Genomic DNA, 22,137 nt, shown 5'->3' with positions numbered 1-22,137 from the left:
TGAAAAAAACATTTAAAATTAATCCAAGGTAAAACACTGTTTACATAGTGCACACTCAAATACAAGACTGGCCTATAATTTCTTTCTGTCAAACAAATATTTTTTTGTCTTCTTATTTGAATAATATAATACAATATAATTTTACTATCTTACACTCAGTGGTGTTTGAACAGTGACGCACAGCCAGCATCTTGGATCAGGACTAGTGCTCCAAAACTGACCAGAATTTTCCAAAAAATCTTCCTGTCTCCGTATTATGTTAAATTATTTACACTCTCCCAGTCTTCCTTGCTCCTCCCCTTCCTTCAATTTGCATCTATTTTCTTCCGTTTGTTTGATCTCTACCCTTCTCAACTCCCCTGCCTCCACCCCCCACCCAAACCCCCCCCGCCACACGAGCGGTAGCTAAGGGAAAATTTGACAACATCCCCTCCCCCAGATGCACTAGCACAGCACGCCGAGGACAGCCGTTCACCAGGGGCAGGAGAGCAAGCAGACAGGGCTTGTGCATAATACATCCGTGAAAAAAGAAATGAATGGGAGCATTTAACTGGAGTCATTTTTAAAAAATGAGCATCAAAGTGTTCAGCCCAACGTGTCTGTGTGCTTGAATGAGGTCATCGTTATGATGATGTTGCGAAGCCAATATAGGCAAAAACCCCTAGCACTACCACAGGATTAATTCCCTTATCCCTGTGTTAACTCTCTCTGACACGCACGCACACACACACAAACAACACACACACAGACACAGACACAAACACACACACACGCACACACACAGACACACACACATGTGCACACGCACACACACAAACACACACACACACACACAGCCTCAAATCTTTTGTGTGGCTGCTCTCTGCTCCAGGACCTTATGGATGAGAGAGCCTGCTGTTGAACCCCTGCTGTGTCCCCCCCCCCTGCCCCCCCCCCTCCCCATTTGTCCTCCCAGCTCTCACAAAAGCACCTGCACGCGTGCGCAAGTGGCTCTTCCGCCAACAAACCCCCCCCAGCCAAAACCCCCTGCCCCCCCCCCCCAACCCCCTCCGCCATGCTTCGAGACACAGCACTGATGCGGATGAGCAGACCAGTTTTTTTCCCATCTGTTGGAGATAGAGCGAGTGAGAACGAGTAAGCTAGACAGAGAGAGAGAAAGAGAGAGAGAGCAAGACGGAGGAAGAGAGGGAGGGAGGGAGGACGAGCTAGCGGTGCTCAGAGACACTGCAACCATGTTAGCTGTAAACAATGGCACATGAGGTGCTAACAGACACAGTGGAAGACAGAAGAAGAGGTGTGCTTTTTTTCGGGGAGGGGAGTCTCGTGTGATTATGGGGGACAGAGGGAGAAGGATGCGCCCCACGGACAGACCTCCTCGACCCGCGGCAGTCCGGGATTCAACGGCATGGTAACGCTTCCAGAACGATCTATCGAAAGCCTGTGTGTCTCACCCTCCGTGTCTGTGCGTCACTCATCTCTGAGAATCGCTCCTATTTTAATTCCACCATGCATGTCACAGCAAAAATGTCCAGCCTTCTGCCCCAGCCATCCTTCAACATATCTCTCTCTCTCTCTTTCTCTCTCTCCCCCCATCTCTCTCCAGCCCTTTCTACAGCTGTTTTCTTATCCCCTCTCCGAATGTGCGTTTTAGGATTGATTCCTGATTATACCTGTATTGCACCGTTTGCATTCTCTGCAGTTTTTTTTTTTTTTTGTTTGTTTGGTTTTTTTTTTGCGGGGATGCCAGCGAGCATTACTTCCCCTCCAGCAGATCTCTTAATACCATTTGTCACTGCTGAAAATTCTTTGTTTTGATGGAGTGGACCGGGGGGAAATGCCTTAATGAAAAGCTCTTCGTGCACGCGGACTGGAATGCTCAGTTTATTAATGGGTTAGCATATCAATCAGTCTCCACGGTACAATTTGTTACCATCAATTTCCTTCCGACACTATTTCTGGTCACCGTATGGTTTCCGTTCATAGCACACATTGTGCCCTCAACATCTCTCAGATTTGAACAAAATACACGAGGGAACAACAATGAAAAAAATTTTTACTCGACGTTGGCCTAGTGAAAAAAATGAGGACACGTCTGTAAGGGTTTAACTGCCGTCCTGGGCTGCCTGTGCCCCCGTCCTGCACAGCTCTCCATGGCTTATCGGTCAGGAAATGTTTACATTTTGGGACAGCCTGGAACAGCTTTCGAAATTACCCAGTCACATTCTGCCTTGGTTTTCTTGGACTACGTGCATTAATAAGAGTTGTATTCTGAGTCTTTAGGATTCTGTTCTTTTTTTTCAGGTTAATTTTCATGTTTTCAAACTCGCAGGAAAATTTCAGTTATAAATGTTTGAGGGGTGGATATGTTGAGATTTGTTTGGCTGACTGGAAAGCACAGGCATCTATTTCTTAATATGCTTATTTAGAGGACAAAGAATTGAACACAAAGCTGTATAAATATTATTGGTTTATTGATATTTTTAAAAAACTATTCTTTCAGTTGGCGAGATTCAGATTAATTTACTTAATGATACTCATCTATTTTGTGGGGAAACGTTCACCTGACCAGGCACATTTACAGTAGTATCTGTTTGCCCTGTTATCATAATAAATATTTTAGAAAAGGACCTGTAAAGAACTGAATCTTTATAGGCGCACTTTGTTATCATTATAAATATTTATTTTATTTTAAAGAGCCAATAAAGAATAATAATCGTTACTCCAGTTGTACCAGGGGCCCCAAGGAGTTAATTTGATTTTCTCAGAGACAAAAACCAGGAAGAGAAATAATAATTATACTGCACTGCAAATTAATTTTTTCATGATAAATAAAAAGGGAAGAGCAAATATTATACTATGCTGCAGGTCAATTCAAATGTGTGAATTGACCTGCAGCAAAAAAATTTACATATATTATCAGCAACATATAGTAAAAAACTAATAGAAGGCAACTCGTTATTTGTCTGATTCTGATCTACTACATGACCGGAAAAGAGAACTGTCATTCCTACCAGCTCTGTCTTTAAGCTCAGCAATGTTTCCAGTCAGCAGGTTCAAAGACAGGGGAAAATGACTACATTATTCAAACCTGGAATCTCCCTCTTTAAAAAAAATGCCATGAGACAGCAGTTTATGACTCTCAAGGCATTCGTTCACATGCCTGCTGCAAGAGAAACGTATTGCAGTAATGCATTCGACGAACATAAATATCAACTGTGCTGCGCGGGGCAGAACTGGCAGCTTTTTTATTTTTAGATGTCAAATTTGAAGTGGCCTGATTTAGGCACTGCCTGTAACCCACTTCCTGTGACTATAAATACCGTTTTTTAAAATATCAACAGCGCATGAGAGTTTGGACTAGCCGGCCTTCCCGAACTCCGCCCGATGGGACTCCACGGGACCTGAAGAGGGACGGTTCGAGACGATCCAGCGGCGGCGATGGCCACTGACCCCCCGCGCCCCGCCTCTCTGTCCTCCCCGCACCAGCCGCCGGACAAGGGCGAGGCGGCGACCCTGGGGCTGCCCCCCCCCGCCGCCGGCGGCCATGGCGGCTCGGACGGCAACGTCAGCCTGGAGGCGGGCGAGGCGCCCGCCGACCCGCAGCGCACGCGGGCCGCCATCGACCACCTGCAGCAGAAGGTGCTGAAGGTGACGGAGCAGGTGCGCGTGGAGCAGGAGGCGCGCGACGAGAACGTGGCCGAGTACCTGAAGCTGGCGCACAACGCCGACAAGCAGCAGGCCGCCCGCATCAAGCAGGTCTTCGAGAAGAAGAACCAGAAGTCGGCGCAGACCATCGCCCACCTGCACAAGAAGCTGGAGCACTACCACAAGAAGCTGAAGGAGATCGAGCAGGTGAACCCATCCCTTACCAACCCCCATTCCCCAACACACAGGACCCTTCGCACTCTTTGTGTTAAAAGTGTCAGCTTGGCTCAAATGAACAGGAGGCTTTTTAAAATCCATTATGTAACAGTAGGACGTTTACACACACTGACTGCTGGACAGTTTGTTTGGTAATGGAGCGCGTCTAATGATTTTTTCATGCAGTTAAAAATCAATAGATGTGGTTTGGTTTGGCAGGGCATTTTCCCACATTGTGACGTTTAATATGTTACTGACGGAGCTGCTGCATCTCTCTCTCTCTCTCTCTCTCTCTCTCTCTCTCTCTCTTCCATCCTCAACCACGTCCCCACACCATATTTTCCTACCTCGCCCCTCTCCTGGTCCCCCCTCTGCAGAACGGTCCCGCGCGGCAGCCCAAGGACGTTCTGAGGGACATGCAGCAGGGCCTGAAGGACGTGCGGGCCAACGTGCGGGCGGGGATCAGCGGCTTCGGGGGCGGGGTGGTGGAGGGGGTGAAGGGAGGGGTGTCGGCCCTGTCCCACACGGCCGTGGTGTCCAAGCCGCGCGAGATCGCCAGCTTGATCCGCAACAAGTTCGGCAGCGCCGACAACATCTCCCAGCTGAAGGACACGCTGGAGGACCCGCTCCCCGAGGACACGCCCCGGGCGCTCAGCGGCAGCGCCACGCTGGTCTCCAGCCCCAAGTACGGCAGCGACGACGAGTGCTCCAGCGCCACCTCTGGCTCCGCCGCCGGCAGCAACTCCGGGGCGGGGGCCGGCCTGGGCCTGGGCCCGCCCATGGGCAGCCCCAAGGCGGCCGCGCTGGATGCCCATCACCCCGGCTCCTGGGACCCCCTGCTGGAGGCCCTGCGGGAAGTCAAGGCCAGCCAGGGGCACCTGGAGGACGCCATCGAGGACATGAAGGCCCAGCTGCAGAGCGACTACTCCTACATGACCCAGTGTCTGCAGGAGGAGAGATACAGGTGCGGCACTGGGCTGGGGAAGCTTGTGTTAGCCTGCGTGACGGGCTGGCTCTCGCCTGTGTTAGCCTGTGCGACAGGCCTGCGTTAGCCTGTGTTAGCCTGTGCTCTGGCCTGCGTTAGCCTGTGCGACAGGCCTGCGTTAGCCTTCGCGTCAGGCCTGCGTTAGCCTGTGTTAGCCTGTGCGACAGGCCTGCTCTGGCCTGCGTTACCCTGCGCGACAGGCCTGCTCTCACCTGCGTTAGCCTGCGTGACAGAACTGCTAACTGGCACGTGCGCGCGCTCTCTGTGTGACCGCTTGCCTTCGTTCTGCTTTTCTGCACAGGTACGAGCGTCTGGAGGAGCAGCTCAATGACCTGACGGAGCTACACCAGAATGAAATGACCAACCTCAAACAGGAGCTCGCCAGCATGGAGGAAAAGGTGGCCTACCAGTCCTACGAGAGAGCGAGGGACATACAGGTGAGAGCCTGCCACTTGTGTGGTGGAGGTAGCGGTGATGGAGCTTTCCACTCGATACCACAGGGTTTTACACTTTCATTTGTCACAGGATCCAAGTTGATCCCGCTGGCAGGGCTGCTGGCACTTTAGTTATATATTATGTGTAGATTTTATTATGCGATTTGAGTGTTTTAGGCCTCACTACCATTCTTGCAAGCATGTACTGTATTATTTTTTCTGGAAATACGGCTTCTTATCATAATAATTTTGCCTTAATAAAGATAAAAAGGTCAAATGCTCCAGGGCCATCTGCTTAACAACTGAAATTGTTCGTAGGAGAGAAAATGAATTGAAATATTAATTAATTTATCAATTACACTGTAAGGTAAGGCATAAAATCTTACACGCAAATCATAGTCATGTACTTCTTCGGTCGGTTACATTTGAATGTAACAGACAGACAGACAGACAGAATGCACAACAGAGTTTTTCACAACATCATTTCAGATAATTAGTATATTATGTTGGATAATTGATGTCATTGGTTAACATATTTAATCACATGATTTGCTGAATGATTTCACCACACGCCCCACCCTCTCGCTCTAAATATGTGCAAACAATCCAGTTTGCAGCACTGCCCCCTCGACTGCTGCCCTCTTCCTTTACTGACCCCAGTGTGGGTGTGTGGTTCAGACCCCTGACCCCCGATAACGTTGCCCCCCCCCCCGTCTCCGCCCGCAGGAAGCGGTGGAGTCCTGCCTGACGCGCATCACCAAGCTGGAGCTGCAGCAGCAGCAGCAGCAGGTGGTGCAGCTGGAGGGGGTGGAGAACGCCAACGCCCGGGCGCTGCTGGGAAAGTTCATCAACGTCATCCTCACCCTGATGGCCGTGCTGCTGGTGTTCGTGTCCACGCTCGCCAGCTTCATCACGCCGCTGATGAAGACGCGGGCCCGGGTCGGGGCCACCCTGCTCCTCGTCTTCCTGCTGGTCTCGCTCTGGAAGCACTGGCCCTACCTGGAGCAGTGGCTGGGGTACAGCTGAGCGCCTGGCTGCTCTGCGGAGAGGCACACCTTCACTCACGGGAGGGGTAGGGGGGTTTGGGGGCTTGTCTGTGGATCCTCTCGCGTCCTACCTGTGGGTTTACAGTTTTCGTTCCTTGGGCTCTTTTACCAGGAAGGCCAGTGACACGTTTGTGAGAACAAAAAAATGTGGCCTTCAAAGAATATACACGACAAACGACTCCTTTAAACTTCATCTGTGAACATGCCCTAGGTGGGGGGCAGAAAGGTCACAAAACATGGCAGAACAAAGGATTGGTGTGCCAGACCAATGGGCATTTGGTATCAAGGCTGAGACTGAGATGAAGCAAGCGGCTGTCCGTACGGTTACTTGGCAACCTTCAGTACTTCTCATAGCACCGCGAAGAAAAAAAAAAAAGCCTGTGATTGCAGAACAATGGTACTTACCACAAAAACATTTTTGGTAATGATATTTTTTTTTCCCGATCAGCTAGTTTTTCCAATTTTGTTTATTGACAGCATGAGCACTGTGTCACTGAAAAGGTACTTTCATATAATTACAGATTCTGTTAGTTACAATGAACAAAGAAACTGTAGTTTTTGTGATAGCACTGGGCATTCAGCTCTCTGAGATCAACGCCTACATTTTCCTCATTTACACCTAATCTGCTGACTTAGTAATGCCTGCAAAACACACACACACACACACAGCAATTAAGGTCTGCCACAAAACTCTGACTAATGCCCCATGAGAACTGTAGTGCTGTATCTTCAGATTGTTGTTCTGGCAAAATGGCTTCCACTTCAAAGGAGCAGACTGTTTTCAGAGGTTTCCGGTACTACGGATCACGCTGACGCCAATAAGCAAAATGCATACATACGCATGAGATGTAATTTTACCTGAATAAGCAGGAAAACCGTAATAAAATCTAGTGAACTTACTGCTTTTTTGGCCAGCAAGCTGAAACTCAGTTGCCTGCAGAGAAAGACACAGTTTAAGCCTGAATGCTTTATTTTAAATCTCAAACATATTGCCTTGCTTTGTTTCTACAGCTAAACAGCAAGATTATTTTTTAAATAATAAAATTGGATTAATTTTTTCACAGGAGAAAGCAAAAATAATCGGCATGTTGATGTTTTCTAATAACTGTATATTAAAGAGCTTTTTTTGACCAGACAATAATTCACTACCGCAATTTAAAATTGCAAAAAAACAATAATCATTCAGTTTGACACAACTGTATTTGTTTACGACAAAGGTAGTGTAGTGTAGAATTTAGATGACTTGAATTTTTTCTGATACTTCGATAGATTAACCACCAATGCAGCCTCACTTCTCATCTGTCTGACTGTGTCATAGTCTCTATGCTCCAAATCACTACCATTGTGATGTTTCATTGATCCTTTGCAGTGGGTTATTTCAATACCCTCAACAGAGCTAATATCTGTAATAGTCGTCTATGTCGTTTGCCTGGGTCTGACGTTCTATTCAGTGACTGCTGCTGTGTACTTCAGACAGAAAACCTCGGAGAGTGCTTTTGTGCTGTTGTCAACTGGAATTCGACAGAGCTTTAAACAAGTTATCTCTTTTTGTTGTTTTTAAAAACTATTTTATTTCTGTGTGTTGTGCATTTGCCTTTAATTTTTTAAAAATTCAATTTACCTGTTTTTGTAAATTAATTTTCCCATTCAAATGCAAATGAAAAAAATTGCCCATGCTATTACCTTAACGAACAATGCCTGGCTGAATTTAATATTTAAAAAACACTTCAGGAGAATCTAGCAATGCTAATGAAAAATAACGCAATAATAAAATTAATCAAGCGCAACTTTGCAGACAAAATGCGTTTCAACAGCAACAGTAAATATCTTATAACAAAGAACAACTTATTGTAGACATGAAGTATTCTTTTGTTAAATGATTTTATACAATTGACTCACACCGATAACTTGAAACAGTTAACCGTTTCTCTGTAGATACTTCTGTTTTATAAATATTATAAAAGCATAAAGAAATACACCTCTATGAAATGAAAGTTGGAGAGACGCGGGAGTAAGAGATGCCAGTATGGGACTTCGGACATCAAAAGCAATTTCCAAACAAAGGTTTTTGGCTGGAGATATATATGATTCATGCATGGGTTCAATACTCATAGTTTACTGTGCCATTCCAATCCCAGCTTTGGCTCAACATCAACAGCACAGAGCTACGGGCAAATTCTTCGGAACAGCAGACCAGGGGTATATATGTACCAGTGGCATTCTGATAAATTCTGATACAATTCACAGACGGCATATGCACTTTAGGATATTTATTCGACAAGATTTACATCTGCCAAGATGAAATCCACGTGTGCTGGGGTCAAATTTAAGGCACTAGAACTATGGCAAGGATTTGATTGTGTTTAGTCCAAACCGAATTGTTTTAACCAGTTGAAAAGGCCACATGGAGACTTCTCTTCTGTAGTACTGACTGATGTCATTCGGGTATACATAACATAAAACAGTGACGAGAACAGGCCATTAAGTCCAACAATGTTCGCCATTTTCCCACCACCAATGGGTACATAGTGATCACAGTACACTGACTCACTAGATAGTATTTATCTAGTTTGCAAATGCATAAATGCACTTCAGTCTCCATGGATGCAAAACCTGATTGGGCAAATGAGCAAGGGAAGGTTGTGTTTATTCATGAAACTTTTAAGGTAACAAAACTGAAGAGTTCTTTGTTTTAGCACAGTATTTTCATGAGGTACTCTCAAATGGCATTTTAATAGCATTTTTTCTTTGCTCCACTGTTGGTATACTAAACTGGACTCATGTGGACTCAGTTTGCATTACGTTGTAATTTTCTTTCTATTTGAGCTGTCTTGTCCATCATCTTTCTGATAAGTGAATTAACTGGCAAAGAATGTTTGTTCTAGGGTGCAGGCGGACAGGGAAACAGAATTTGTATGGCTAAAATGTGAATACGACAGATTATGGATGCTGGTGCTTTGCTGTGGAGCAGAAAGGTTGTCTGTACTCGTTGATATCGGAAACCTTCAATATTCGGGGGGAAAAGGCGGTTTCTTACCTGCTGTGGTCTAATGTATAATAGCAGGCCATAACACTGACCTTGGATTGTCCTCTAAAAAAAATGCTAAAAAACAATCTCTTTTGTATATGCTTAAGCGCATCCAACTAAATGCTTAAGTTAGAGGTTAGAGGTTCAATTTCTCCACAGAGAGCTTGACATTAATTTGAAGCTGTAAAGGGAAGTACAAGTAAACCCAATGTTAACTGTTGATGCATATTTTGCACAGTATCTCATATGTATACCCACACACACACACACACACTCACGCACGCCCATACACACACACGCGCACACACACTGTAACAAGAAGCAAGCATGAATAGATAATGAAAAGACTGAATGTAGCCAAAAAGAACAGATTTTTTTTTTTTTTTTAAAGCCTGGTTGATGAATGGCGGTTGAACTACTCATGCAGAAGCCTGGTAAACAGATTGCTTTTAATTGCACGTGGGACCGAGCAATGTGAACATAGGAATGTGTTAATGTGTGTCTTACCTGGGATTACCTGAAAAGAAGCAGGGCATTTTGCTGTATTTCTTACACAAAAGCACCCCCTAGTGGTTAATTTACACAAGTGTTTTGTGTCAAGTGCTTGGTTAAAAGATTTTTGTCTGGATCACAGAATTCTGTTAAAACCATACATTTCAAAAAAATGTCATTTTCAAGCTGTAGTTGAGGCAATAAAAAAATGCAAGTTTACTCTTTAATGTTGTGTCAAATCATCAAATGCTTTCCCCGATGAGCATTAGAGTTGAACGGCAGGAATGTATGGAAGAAACCACATGAAACGCCGTTACGGATCATTTTCTGACCCTTTTGAAAGAGGTGCCACGGTCACAGGACACAGAAAATTTTGGTCTAAATAACAAATATTCTGATCGCCATTTTCTGAGCGGGCACAGACAAAAGGTCTCAGGGAAAAAAATCTTAATCTTATCACGAGATGAGCCCTTACAGTAGAATCCGGCAACATCACTGCCAATTTAAAATAACTAATTTAGTACACTGGCTTTATCTCCACATGCTACACTGACATTTGGAATAACAGATTCATCTGCAACACGTATGCATTCCGTTGGAAAGAACTTGCATTGTTCTCGTGCGTAACAACGACTTCACAGGAAGTGATGACACAGACCGGACAGAACAGGGAATTTCAGGAAAGGGCAGAGCAGAGCAGGAGAAAATGTACAAGGAAAGCTCTTCACAAAGCGGACCGCGTCTTCTACAGCCATTAAAGCAGCGTTTCAATAGCGATAGAACAGGACAGCAAAAGCTCTCTCCGCTCCTGTCGTAATTAAAAGGGGCACAGAGAATAGTGCAAACTCCCAGAAAAATTCCTCTGCAACCAGAAGGTCCCTCTATTCACCCCACACAAGGATACCATTCTCTCTCCTCAAGCCCCTTGTGAAACAATTATCCTGTTGAGGTAAATTACTCATTTCAGTTAATCTAATTTAGCCCAAGTGAAGCTAACAAGCATGTGGAAGTCACTTAAAATTGTGCCAACACCAAGTAATTTTACATCCAAAAAAACGGGTCAAAATTATTGGCACCCTTTTTTTTTTTTTTTTTTTTACCTTTGTGCACCCTCCCATCCCTTGTATAAGAGAACAGAGCCGTACCTTGCTCAAGGGTACAACAGCAGTGTCCTATCCAGGAATCGAACCTGGGACCTTTAGGTTATAGGACATTAAACTACACTGTCGCACCATCTTTGACCATTCCTCCATACAGAACTTTTCAGTATAATTCAGATTCAGATGCACGACCCTCTTAAATTCAAACCACAAATTTTCAATTGGACTCAAGTCTGGAGAGACTGAGATGACCATTGCAAAACAGTAATTCTGCGTTCAGTTAATTCAGTGTTAAGTAATGCTCGGGAAAATGAACTTATCAGGGAAAAATAAATAAATTTAAAAAAAACAAAAATGCCTTTTTGGGCAAAACGCCTTGGCCCTGGCTGGAGCTCATGATCTCACTGTCCGAAACAAGAACCCCAGCTCCAGTACATAAACGCATGACATGGAAAATCCAACGACCACCACGCGTGTGCGTGGCCACAACGGCCAAATTTCTCCTCTCATCGGAGTCAGTCTCAGTTAACCTCAGCACCAGGAGGAGTCCCTTCATACCGCGTAATATTTTACTTTGTGCCGGCAAGCTGTGGGTAATGAATCCATTGTGCTGCAATCACTCGAGCACCGGCGCCATTCATCTCCTCATGTGTGAGATTAGAGGGCCTACAGGGAGGCACTGGGGCTGAGGGCTCGAACACAAATCACACGACCCTCGCATCACACAGCGGGGAATCCATACGGGGCCCGGTGATGGCCGCAGGGTATGTAAATAACCCATTCCACCTGTCAGGAAACGGCAGCCATTTTACGCATTCTGGAGAAGAGTTTTTCTTTCAGACGAAGCCTTGCAGATGCATCACCCACAGAAAGGGCGGGCTTCAGCCAGCCGGGCAGCGACTGCCACTCTGTCTGACAGTGACAACTCCCCAATCAGCAGAGGTCAGGTGTAAAATTGCCATGGAAATGTCTAAAATGGGGGGGATTATTTTGCCATTTCCTTTCCTTTTATATTTATTTTTTTGAATATTTCTGGATGGATTTATCATTTTTGCTTTACTGGCGGAAAACCGTATCGTAGCTACAATCATAATTGTGCATGAAAATATTACAGGTGCCTGACAGTCACCAAACGTACCATCCTAATTTGATGGCAATTCATCACCTCAGTCTAAGAATTGTCCAATACACACTTAACCTACTTACCCTCCCACACTAGCAAGTATGTAAAAGCATTGAAACTATCAAGTTTGAAATATTTCCGTCTGAGCATTGACAACTTATTTGACTGGGAAGGAAAAGACAGTTGTTGTTGGAATACATTATATGCTGTTTTTATACAAAACTATGATTCAGCTAGGCTGCCTGTTTGCACGCTATGTGCATTGAGCATATTTCTGATCATATCGGATTTCCTTTGCGTGGTCTCACACACGCAAAGGAAAGTCCCTAATATAATGACAAACCATTACTCACTTTAAATGAACATTTAGTTTCAGTTAGAGTTTGTCATTGTCTAATACTGATTTCTTCCCCCCTCAACATAGAACAGCTTGCAAATGATTAAATGCATACTGATATACAAGTGCACATACGGTTTTCCACATACATCCCATCATCCCATTACCAACCTGAAACTAAAAGATGCAATCATTTTATGGATTCGAAAACAAATTATGAAATTGCATTTTCTCAGCGCTCATCTGCATGAGGGGGTAGGTCACCATGTCCCCATCCTGCTCGTGTGTGGCACCATTTCCTAGATTGCAACTGAAGGAAGAAATGTTGAGTCACAAAAATCACAAGAGAAAAGCTCAGTTGTTTTTCTTTTTTTAATTGCCTTTTCTAGGCAGCCCCATGGGCCTCCTGAATCTGATGCCTGGTGCTTTTACAATACAGGACAGAGGTTAGAAGCCAACAGCCAGCCACTAAACAAGTCTGTCTGGATTTCAATGCAGGACAGAGGCCAAGCTGCATCTCCATCAGACAAGCAGGACATTCACTGCCATGGGGACCTTTCTGTAATTTACAGTGCATGAAGCCACTTTCTTTTCCATATCAAGGACAGCAATATTACATCTCTTGTCTACAAGACAATGATAAGAACTCCAATAAAAAAAACAGCAGAGTAGAAAACAATCCAGTAAAAAGTTTGAAGAATAATTCCTGAATTTCCTTTCCGTCATGATGTCATTAATATATTGCTCCAATGCCCACTTCGGTGTGATGTCACCCCTGGACAACCTCCCCCACCCCCACCGAATTAAAAAAAGGCCACACTGTCTCCCTGTTCAGCCCATACAAGAGCTTTTTTTTACCTTGGACAGTGAGGAATGTTGACTGGCTTCTTCCAGACACTAAAATTACCTAGAAATCCCTGGGCTTTCACATGATTCATAAGCAGTCATAGCCCAAGATCTGCTGGCTTTGGGCGTGTTCTCGATTCAACGTGTTCTCCTCAAAATGTCTGTTAAAATTGGGGGGGGGCAAACATTGCCAGGGGGGGTCCATTCAGGTGGAGGGACCTGCAGAGAAACCGTACTACTCACTGCTCAGTCACAGCGCCACCGTGTGGAGGGGAGGGGGAGGAGGGCGGGGCTGAGGGCGTGAAGTGGGCGGAGTCAGGCCACGCTGGCCTCGGCGGATCTCTGAGTGTAGAACAGGATGTAGGCCTGAGTGCTGCACACCTCCTCCACGCTGCACACGTTCAGCTCCGAGTCATTACAGTGAACCCAGAAACCTGCAAGAGCCACACGGGAGGTTTCAAATACAGCCTGCTTCAGCTGCATCTGCCTCCATCGCCTTCAGCATAACCTTCAGGATAACGGGCACTGTCATCCTCAATAACTGTCATCTCTGGAATGTACATTTAACAATTAAGAATGAATGACAGATAGACACACATGAACCACCTGATCTTTGTCCTATATAATAAACCGGAGAAGTACACAGTCCTCAGCTGCAGTGCACCTGACCTGGGTGTGCAAGAGCCATAGCGATTACATTACAGTGCAGAGGTCACCGAGCAACTGAACATTCCAAAAGGGAACACATAAACAAGGGGGAAAAAATAATACTGTTTTTTTATTTATTTTTTAAACGCAGTTGTTTCCAAGAGGGCCACAAATATTCCAGGGGCTACCAGCCAATCATAACCCTCTCATGCAATTCCACTTTATCCTGCCCCCCCCTTCCTACTTCTCCTCCCCCAATCCCTGCACGCACAGGCCCCCCCGGCGCCCCCGGCCGCTCACCGCCCTCGGTGTTGTAGCAGTAGGCGGTGTAGTGCCCTGAGCCGAACCCCTTGCCGTGGTGCATGACCACGGCGGACAGGTCGTAGGTGGAGCCCTCTCGCTGCAGGGAGGACAGGGAGTCCGCGCAGCAGTAGGGCTCTATGTGCAGCACCTGGTCGAAGGCCACGTGGACCCCGATCTTCTCCCTGTGGTTCCGCCCTGACCACCTGCGCGAGAAACAGCGCAGGGTTACAGCACGGCAGCGTAAGGCACAGGGACCAAAACACGGACGACCCGGCTCAGCACACGGACCGGTCCTGCGCAGCAAAAACACCCAACATGGAAACGAGCGTCATCGGGTACAAAACTACGAGGCGCCGCTGTGGACAAAAGTCGTTTGGTAAAACACGAGAGGAAACGAACCAAAGAACCAACGACGTGAAAGATCTAGTTGCCTCATGAGAAAGGTACAATTAGCCCACGAGGGCAATTGAAACCCCTGCGGGAGAGGACCAATGGACAGGGTGCAAATGCAACATAGCAGTTAGCCAAGTAACTTCACATTAGTAAGCATTTTTTCCAAATGACTTTTGTCCACAATGGCGCCTCATACAAAACTTAGCCAACACCAATATTAGAAGACTCAAGAAAACGGGCCTCCTAAGTGGATCACAAGCACAACCGACAGTGGCACAGAGACTGGTCTGAAAGACATTTATTTGAACAGAAGCAGTAAGAACAAGTGTATGCACATACAAGCCTACTGTGGTACATGGAGGACAGGCAAGGGAGCTTTAAACTATAGCATTTAGAAAACGCTCTTAAGCACAGCGAGTTCCACAGATTAGCCTTTACATACGATCCATTTATACAGCTGGATGTCACACTAAAGCAGTTCAGGTGAAGTACCTTGCTCAAACGAAGAGCAGCCACCCAGCCAGCTGGAAACTGAACCCACCAGCTCACACTCACTCCCCTAACTGCTAGACCACTAGGCTGCCCTGTACAAATTACATACATACACGCACCTCTAGAATTTAATGCCATGTAGCTGACACCATCATACAGGTTGTAAATCAACGCACAGGTTACAAATGTAATCAAATGGTCAGGAGTCTGAGGTCTCGTTACCACAGAGACAACAGAACCCTCCCTGCAGGCCTCTGTCAAAGTATAAACGGCAAACGTTGTGTGACACTTCCACTCTTGTCACTCCACGCCTGTCGAAAAGCATCATGAGGGATGAGCCTAATTTGGGCTGGGGGGGGGGGGGGGGGGGGGCAGGGGCGCAGGAGGCGGGACTGACCGGAACCGTTTGAGGTGCAGCCGCAGGACCTGAGGTAGCCGATAGATGAGCAGCTGCTTCCGCGCCTCCGTCAGAACCAGAGGCTTGTGGGACGTCTTCCGCCTTTTCCCTGAGGACGACAGCACACGCGTCAGGCCATTAAAGCACACCCCCTGAAGCCGAGCGTTTACACAGCAGGGCCACCTGCATCTCAGCACCGTCGCTGCACTGATCTCTAGGACTGAGCACCATAAAACAGGCAGGGGGCGCAAGGGCCGTGCTCTCTAGTCATGGCCGAATGGTTTTGTTCCCTGCTGTTCAGAACCTGCCCAATAAAAGGCAGCCCTGTTGATTGCCCAAACAGAACTTAAAGACGTTGTTTAAGTATATCAGTAAAATAGTGTCATTTATTTAACATGTCTACCAAGCTGTACCTTAAAATAAAAAAAAATTTCTTTGCCGCAGTCATTACAAAACAGTAAACAGAAAAAAATCAACCCGGAGAGAGTGATTGGCCAAATTGTACAAGCACATGCACTAATAAGGCTGTACGTATGGCAAGTCCAGCCAAACACTTTTGATACTCCATATTGCTCTTTACAGCACCTGGGGGTGTCAGGCCTTTGGTTATTAGTTTTTTTGGGGGGAGGGGGCAGGTGGGGAGGTAACACTACGAACTGTTGCAGTGGGAGCATGCGTGTCAAGGTCTTTGGCTATTAGTTTCATTTGGGCGGGGGGCAGGGTGAGGGGACGGGGGGGGTAACACTACGGACTGTTGCAGTGGTTGCAGGCGTAGATCCTCCCCTCCAGGGCCTCGGTCTCGGTGAACTTGGCCAGCATCTCGGTCAGCGAGCAGCTGCGCTGGGAGGCCGGGGAGCCGGCCCCCTTGTCCATGCTGTGGTAGCGCTCGGGGAACTCCAGCGAGAGGTCCCAGAACGGCTCCACCGTGTTCGACTTGAAGTCGCAGGACAGACAGGTGACCTGCAGGGGCCGGAGAGAGGCGCGCGGCCGGTTAGCACCGCGCTAATCCACACGTCTGAAGGGTCAGAACAGAAGGGCACAGCGGCGCGTTTTCGCGTGGGCGCAGCGCACAGCTGTTACTCCCTCTTAGACACACTGTGGGTCGGCTTTTTACAAGACTCCTGACAGAGGGCAGATAACACGGCGCGCTGCCTGAGAGGAGCAGCAGAGTGGAGCGCTCGCCCTCTCATTCAGCCCACTCTTACTCCAGACACATGGGGAGAATGAAATGTGGAGTCATCCGCTGCACAGAGGCTATTTCACAGCACCTGAAATCCTGAGCGAACAACACGACAGCAGCGACTGAGGAGACTCATTTCACTTTGAGTGCATTTCAACATTCGGCTCTCAGGCACAAGTTGCATTAGAAATGCTGCTTTTATGGGCTTTTCTTGTTGCCGCGATTCTTCTAACATAGGAAATGTACCTTTGTCTTAAAGTTTTATATTGCAGTCAGTTTCATAAGGAATGAGATATGACCCGTTACTGCAGTTATATCAATAACTGTGGGTCACAGGGTTCAGCATTATCCATTAATGCAGAACACTGGTGATACTGATCATGCTGTAAATAGAATGCATGCGTGCATTATACTGTAGGACTTTATCAGAGCTCTAGATTGGATTTTTTTTTTAAAGAAAGTTTATATGTCAGATTTCTAAGAGGGCAGATCATATCTTTTAAAAAATATTAGCTCAACTCAAAATTGAGCATTAACTGAGTTACAGCACAACACACATAAACTTAAGTAATAACTTCTTATCAAACTGGCGCCACATCTTTCTCAATAAAACAGTTTACATGCGCTAGCGAGCTGTTCTCCGTAAGCTGCCAAGTCCGGCACTCAGCCAATCTCTTGGTAAGGTCAACTCTCCCCGGCACTCTGTCACGCACACGCGTGCACTTCACACACCTGGCTGAGCAGCTGCCCGTGGAAGATGGTGTTGAGGACCTTGAGCACCTGCTTGGAGAGCTTCCTCTGGGAGATGGGGATGACGATCTTGCGCTTGGAGCCCTCGGACTCCAGCTCCTGCTGCACCTTGTCCAGCAGCTCGCAGAGGAACTCCTGCGCGTCCTGCTGGTCGTAGCCGCGGAAGGCCGGGATCAGGTTCCACACCGAGTGCAGCATGGCGAAGGGCGAGACCAGCGACCAGCGCCCCGACCACATGACCCTGAAGAGCGTGTGCAGCTCGTGGCACAGCGACATCTGCTGGCGGGTGGAGGACCGCGGCTCCTTGGGCTGCACCAGCTCGGCGGCGCTCAGACAGGGCAGGGGGCTCTGCTTGCTGCCCGCGGACAAACCGCCGCCTCCCCCGCCGCCGCCGCCGCCGCCCAGCTTCTCCACGCGGCCCGGACCCGCCGCCTGCGCCGCCGTGTGGTTGACCACGCCCCCGGACACGCCCCCGGCGCCCTGAGAGCGGTTGGTCTTGGCCAGGAGCTCCTCGGTCTCGCACAGGTCCAGCGTGAGGAAGCACTCCCGGAACTTCTGCAGGTGGCTGAGCACCTGCAGGATGGAGTTCATGTAGCAGGTGTTGCCCAGGTTACGCAGCCCCGTCACGCCCGGCGTCACTTTCCGCCGCGACACGGCGTGGGAGGAGTAGTACCGGCGGAACGTCCTGCCGCTGCCGCCCGCTTTCCCCAGAGGCCTGCGGGTCAGGCCCAGGAGGGGGGCGGGGGTGGTGCGGGAGGGCGGGGGCGGGCGCTCCGGAGGGTCCCGGAACTTGCGGGGGATGAGGGCGGTGCGGCGGGGCAGCTGCGTGAGCAGGCGGGCGCTCTTCCTCGGCGGGACGCTGGCCAGCTCCTCCAGGAGGCGCCGTTTCACCTCCTGCCGCCGCCGCCGCAGCTCCTCCTTCTGCCGCTCCGCCTCCTGCTCCCGCCGGCTCTGCTCGGCCCGCAGCCGGCCCCGCCAGGTGCGCAGCGCCCGCCCCAGCAGCGCCTGCCGCCGGTGCCACAGCGCCGTCTGCATGGAGGGCCGCGCCCCCCCGCCGCCGCCGCCGCAGTCCCTCCCGCCCTCCGCCCCCCGCAGCGGGGAGTCGCCGGCGGAGGTCAGCGAGCGCATGGAGCGCCGGCCGGGGCTGCGCACGGTGGACAGCGCCCCCCGCAGGAGCTTGAGGTCCCCCTCGGCGTTGTCGTTCAGCACGTAGTCCCCGCAGGCGTAGCAGAAGACGTCCAGCTCGCGCACCTCCATGGCCAGCGGGTGGCGGGACTCCTGGAAGTGCTTGAGGGTGTGCTCCTCCATGTAGCGGCCGCAGGCCACGTGCGAGCACTTGAGGCAGGCCCACACCGACTCGGTGGTGGAGCAGTCCACGCAGCGCCACTTCTGCGGGTTGAGGATGGAGTGATCCTGGGCCAGGCGGAGGCGTACCACATGCTTACATCGATCCATCTCGCGGCATGCACATGTGCTCCCAATCACGACGTGTGCCCAAGCACAGGGCAAAGGCTCATGCTGTTTGGGGGTGTGCGGGGAGGAAGGGGTTAATTAGTATCTGAACAGCAGACACAACATTTGGAATTAACAGCACAATGTGAAAAGATGATAAAAGATGATGTTAAGTAGAATAACATTGCTTTATATTAGTGATGACAGTCAATCCTACTTTCGTGCTTTTATGGAATCAGTAAATAACAATACTTTCAACTGACAATAAATGTCTGTGGCATTTTACACAAAGATAATCAAGCACTTTACCATAATGGTGGTATCATACCTCATCCACATTCAAAGTGTGGTTTAATACAGTATAATGGATTATATGGCCTTTTGCAATCTATAGGACCAGCCAAAATTAGATGTCACAAATTAAAAATCAGTGTTCAAGAGTTTAAAAGTGTATTTATGTACTGTGATCATGACAAAAAACAAATAAGTATGCAAATCAAGTCTATTTTGATCGTCTAATAACAAAGGACGTGCTGCACTTACAGTGAAAACAGCCTTGTGGACGCTTTGACACCAGTGAGCAGCGTCAACATCGCAACCTCAGTATGCCTATGGACACACTGCTGCGCCACTCACACCCATGCAACCGTTCCAGCAAAATGTTGATACTGCCACACAAAGGGAGAGACAAAGAGCAAACGCTGAGGGCTGTTGGATTAACAATGTTATAAAACGAGTACAGCTTGCGAGAGAAACTTCCAGACGTTGTAAATAAAAAAGAATGACCTGTCCCAAACTCACCCCTGAAATGAAAATCACGTGTCCAGATCTAAGCCAGCTTAAGGCACGAATTTTAAATACGAGTGGAAAAAGGTCACCTGTATAACATGAAATGGTTATTAGATATAGTTACCTAGTAAAGCAAACAAAGAGAGAACTCCCTATTAACGATAATGATCTAACGTTCGACTTCCAAGGCAATGGTCACTCCAAATTCTGCAGTGGCCGCGCAACTTCTAAAGAAAGCCAAACGAGCAGTCAAAATAACATTCAGGAGCTCACAATTCACGATCTAGCGAGCTATCGATCCACTTTCGGTTTAGAATAAATGTACTTGTAATCAATTTTTAAAACATATTTAACATGTTATGTAATGTTTAAACGAGCATACATACCTTAGCTTAGAGATAACTAGCCAACTTAGCTGGCTGCATCTAACAAAATGCTCGTGCAAATACGTAGCCTGTAGCAAGTTAGCTTACAAGCTACCACACATCCTTAATTACACGGTAAAAATAAATACAGTCTTCACCACAGCATAGGCTATTGTAAGGTGCAAAAGTTTCTTACCTGGCGCTAGTTAACTGGCAAACAAGCACGCTAGCTCTAGAAACAAGAGCAACAGGGATAGCTAGCTTGTAACGTTATGTAGCTAGTAAAAACCTTAGCTAGTAAAGCTAGCTAGCGAGGTAGTTTGCCATCTCTTAAGCAAATGGTTATCGGATTTTAAATAAGCCATTGTGGCCAACTGATTAGATTAAGATGCTAATGCAGAGATAACGTTAGCTAGTTTGCTAGCAAGCACTTATCAGGCAAAAACTTTTAAATCACTGTGGTGACTGCGGGAACGTTCGTGAGCCTGGTAGCCATCTGGATTGCCAGCAAGATAGTAATCGGACAAGCATGCACTCGCTAGGTAGCTAGTTTACTCAGTTAGCTAGATAGCTAGGCAGCTAACCTAGCCCTAGCTAACTACTAAACAGTTTCTTCAATAGACTTCCGTTTCATGGCCTGTCGACTTATAAAAAGGCGTTTGTGATGTTGGTAAAACTATATTCGGCATTTGACAGTCACGTCCTTTCTTATGGAAGTGTTCAGCTATTTATCAGACAATGCAGACAGTATCAATAGCTAGCTGGCTAGCTACTTACCAGAACAAAGACCACTCTCTCAGACCGTAGCTAAAGTCTTCCCCGACACTCACTCAACTTAAAGTAGGCGACAACACTCTGGTAGAGAACGTACCCCAGCAATGGCCAAAAAACAACGACCTTACTATAAAAATATTATTTAAAAAATCAACTTTCATGATAATCTCTGAACAAAACAACAGGAGGTCAACCCAGATTAAAGTCACTGATTCTTAAAGAAAAAAAAAACCTCAACTTTAAGAGGTTATAGCCTCATCACTATGACAGCAAAATACGCTGACCAAACCTAGACAATTACTACATGCTATTTCTTTTGCGAAACATATTAGCCTTTTTATTTATTTTTATAGTGTGAAGCTTTTATTTACCGCCATCATCTACACGCGCGAGCTGTCACCGACCTCGAGACAACCGAACTATTCGAGGATCGAACCCAAGTCGCTGTGATTGGAGTGAAAGTGATCAATCTTTCTGCAAGCTTTGGCTCCCATTGGTACGTGCAGTGTCGATCATTCCGTCGAGTATTGGAAGGGCTTATAAACGAACTCTGAGCACTTAATTAGCACCGGTTTCGGTGGGGACATTTTTTTATTCTAACGGTGCGTCTTAAGATAATGTGTTTACAGATGCTCCATCTTGAACGATCTCAGGATAATGAATTTGGAACTATTTAAATAAAATGTGATTCTATTTGTGTTAATGCGTTTTAAGTGAAAGCGCCTTTGGAAAACATATTCTCAGTTAGGGCAAAGATGCTAGCTACACGGAAACGCAAAATTGTTATTACATACCCAACTCAGTACGCAGGCCAGCAGGCCAAGCCGGAGCCGGAGACGGACCATACCCGGCGGAGAACAAATACCTCGCTTGCGATTGGTTGCGTCTTTAATGACGACTTTGAGGTGTTCCGCCCACAAATCTGTTTCATCTTTTGCGGGCAATCAGAGGAGTTCATGTGTTGCGATGCATTGTGATTTTTTTATTGTTAGAAGGATCTAGCGGCAACTAGATTAATGAACGAAACCCTTCGTTCATTAATCAATTTGGCAGACGCCATTATCCGGTGCAACATTCAGAGGTTCTGAACACAGATGAAGAACATGGACGGGACGAATCAAGTGGGCTACAAGCTACAGTACAGATCATCCAGGCGCGCAACCCACAACTGTATGCGCAGAGGCGACACGGCACAATAGAATAACATATTTATAAAATTTTAAACAAAAATGTAACAAATCCAGTACATTTAATTAATAACCAAGGGCTGCTTGGGTTACATGTACGCATAGTAGTAAACTGCCCAACCAGCAGGTTTAGTGCTGGTCCAGGTAGGGCGGTC

The 22,137-nt window shown here is 47.3% G+C and overlaps 2 protein-coding genes across 7 annotated transcripts; one reads left to right on the top strand and one right to left on the bottom strand.

Moving 5' to 3' along the window:
• Positions 1-1,040: 1,040 nt before the first annotated feature.
• On the top strand, positions 1,041-10,073 carry tmcc2 (transmembrane and coiled-coil domain family 2). The gene is made up of 5 exons (XM_035386870.1): positions 1,041-1,408; positions 3,342-3,852; positions 4,239-4,825; positions 5,148-5,283; positions 6,007-10,073. The coding sequence occupies exons 2-5, from the start codon at positions 3,439-3,441 to the stop codon at positions 6,304-6,306; spliced, it is 1,437 nt and encodes a 478-aa protein (XP_035242761.1). The 5' UTR covers positions 1,041-1,408; positions 3,342-3,438; the 3' UTR covers positions 6,307-10,073.
• Positions 10,074-12,767: 2,694 nt separating this feature from the next.
• Positions 12,768-21,614, bottom strand: usp49 (ubiquitin specific peptidase 49). Of its 6 annotated transcripts, none has more exons than XM_035388207.1 (8): positions 21,590-21,614; positions 19,669-19,745; positions 19,411-19,535; positions 17,398-18,933; positions 16,238-16,445; positions 15,486-15,594; positions 14,201-14,406; positions 12,768-13,686 (listed from the first exon to the last, which is right to left on the bottom strand). In XM_035388207.1, exons 4-8 carry the CDS (start codon positions 18,868-18,870, stop codon positions 13,568-13,570), a joined length of 2,115 nt encoding a protein of 704 aa, XP_035244098.1. In that variant the 5' UTR covers positions 18,871-18,933; positions 19,411-19,535; positions 19,669-19,745; positions 21,590-21,614; the 3' UTR covers positions 12,768-13,567. The 6 variants fall into 6 exon arrangements, with proteins under 6 accessions (XP_035244098.1, XP_035244094.1, XP_035244097.1 ...); XM_035388203.1 differs by lacking the exon at positions 21,590-21,614 and adding an exon at positions 20,799-21,534; XM_035388206.1 differs by lacking the exon at positions 21,590-21,614 and adding an exon at positions 21,167-21,534.
• Between the last annotated feature and the right edge of the window lie 523 nt (positions 21,615-22,137).

The sequence above is a fragment of the Anguilla anguilla genome, chromosome 13, assembly GCF_013347855.1.
Source record: "Anguilla anguilla isolate fAngAng1 chromosome 13, fAngAng1.pri, whole genome shotgun sequence".
Lineage (NCBI taxonomy): Eukaryota > Metazoa > Chordata > Actinopteri > Anguilliformes > Anguillidae > Anguilla > Anguilla anguilla.
This window is presented reverse-complemented; position numbering and strand designations above follow the sequence as displayed.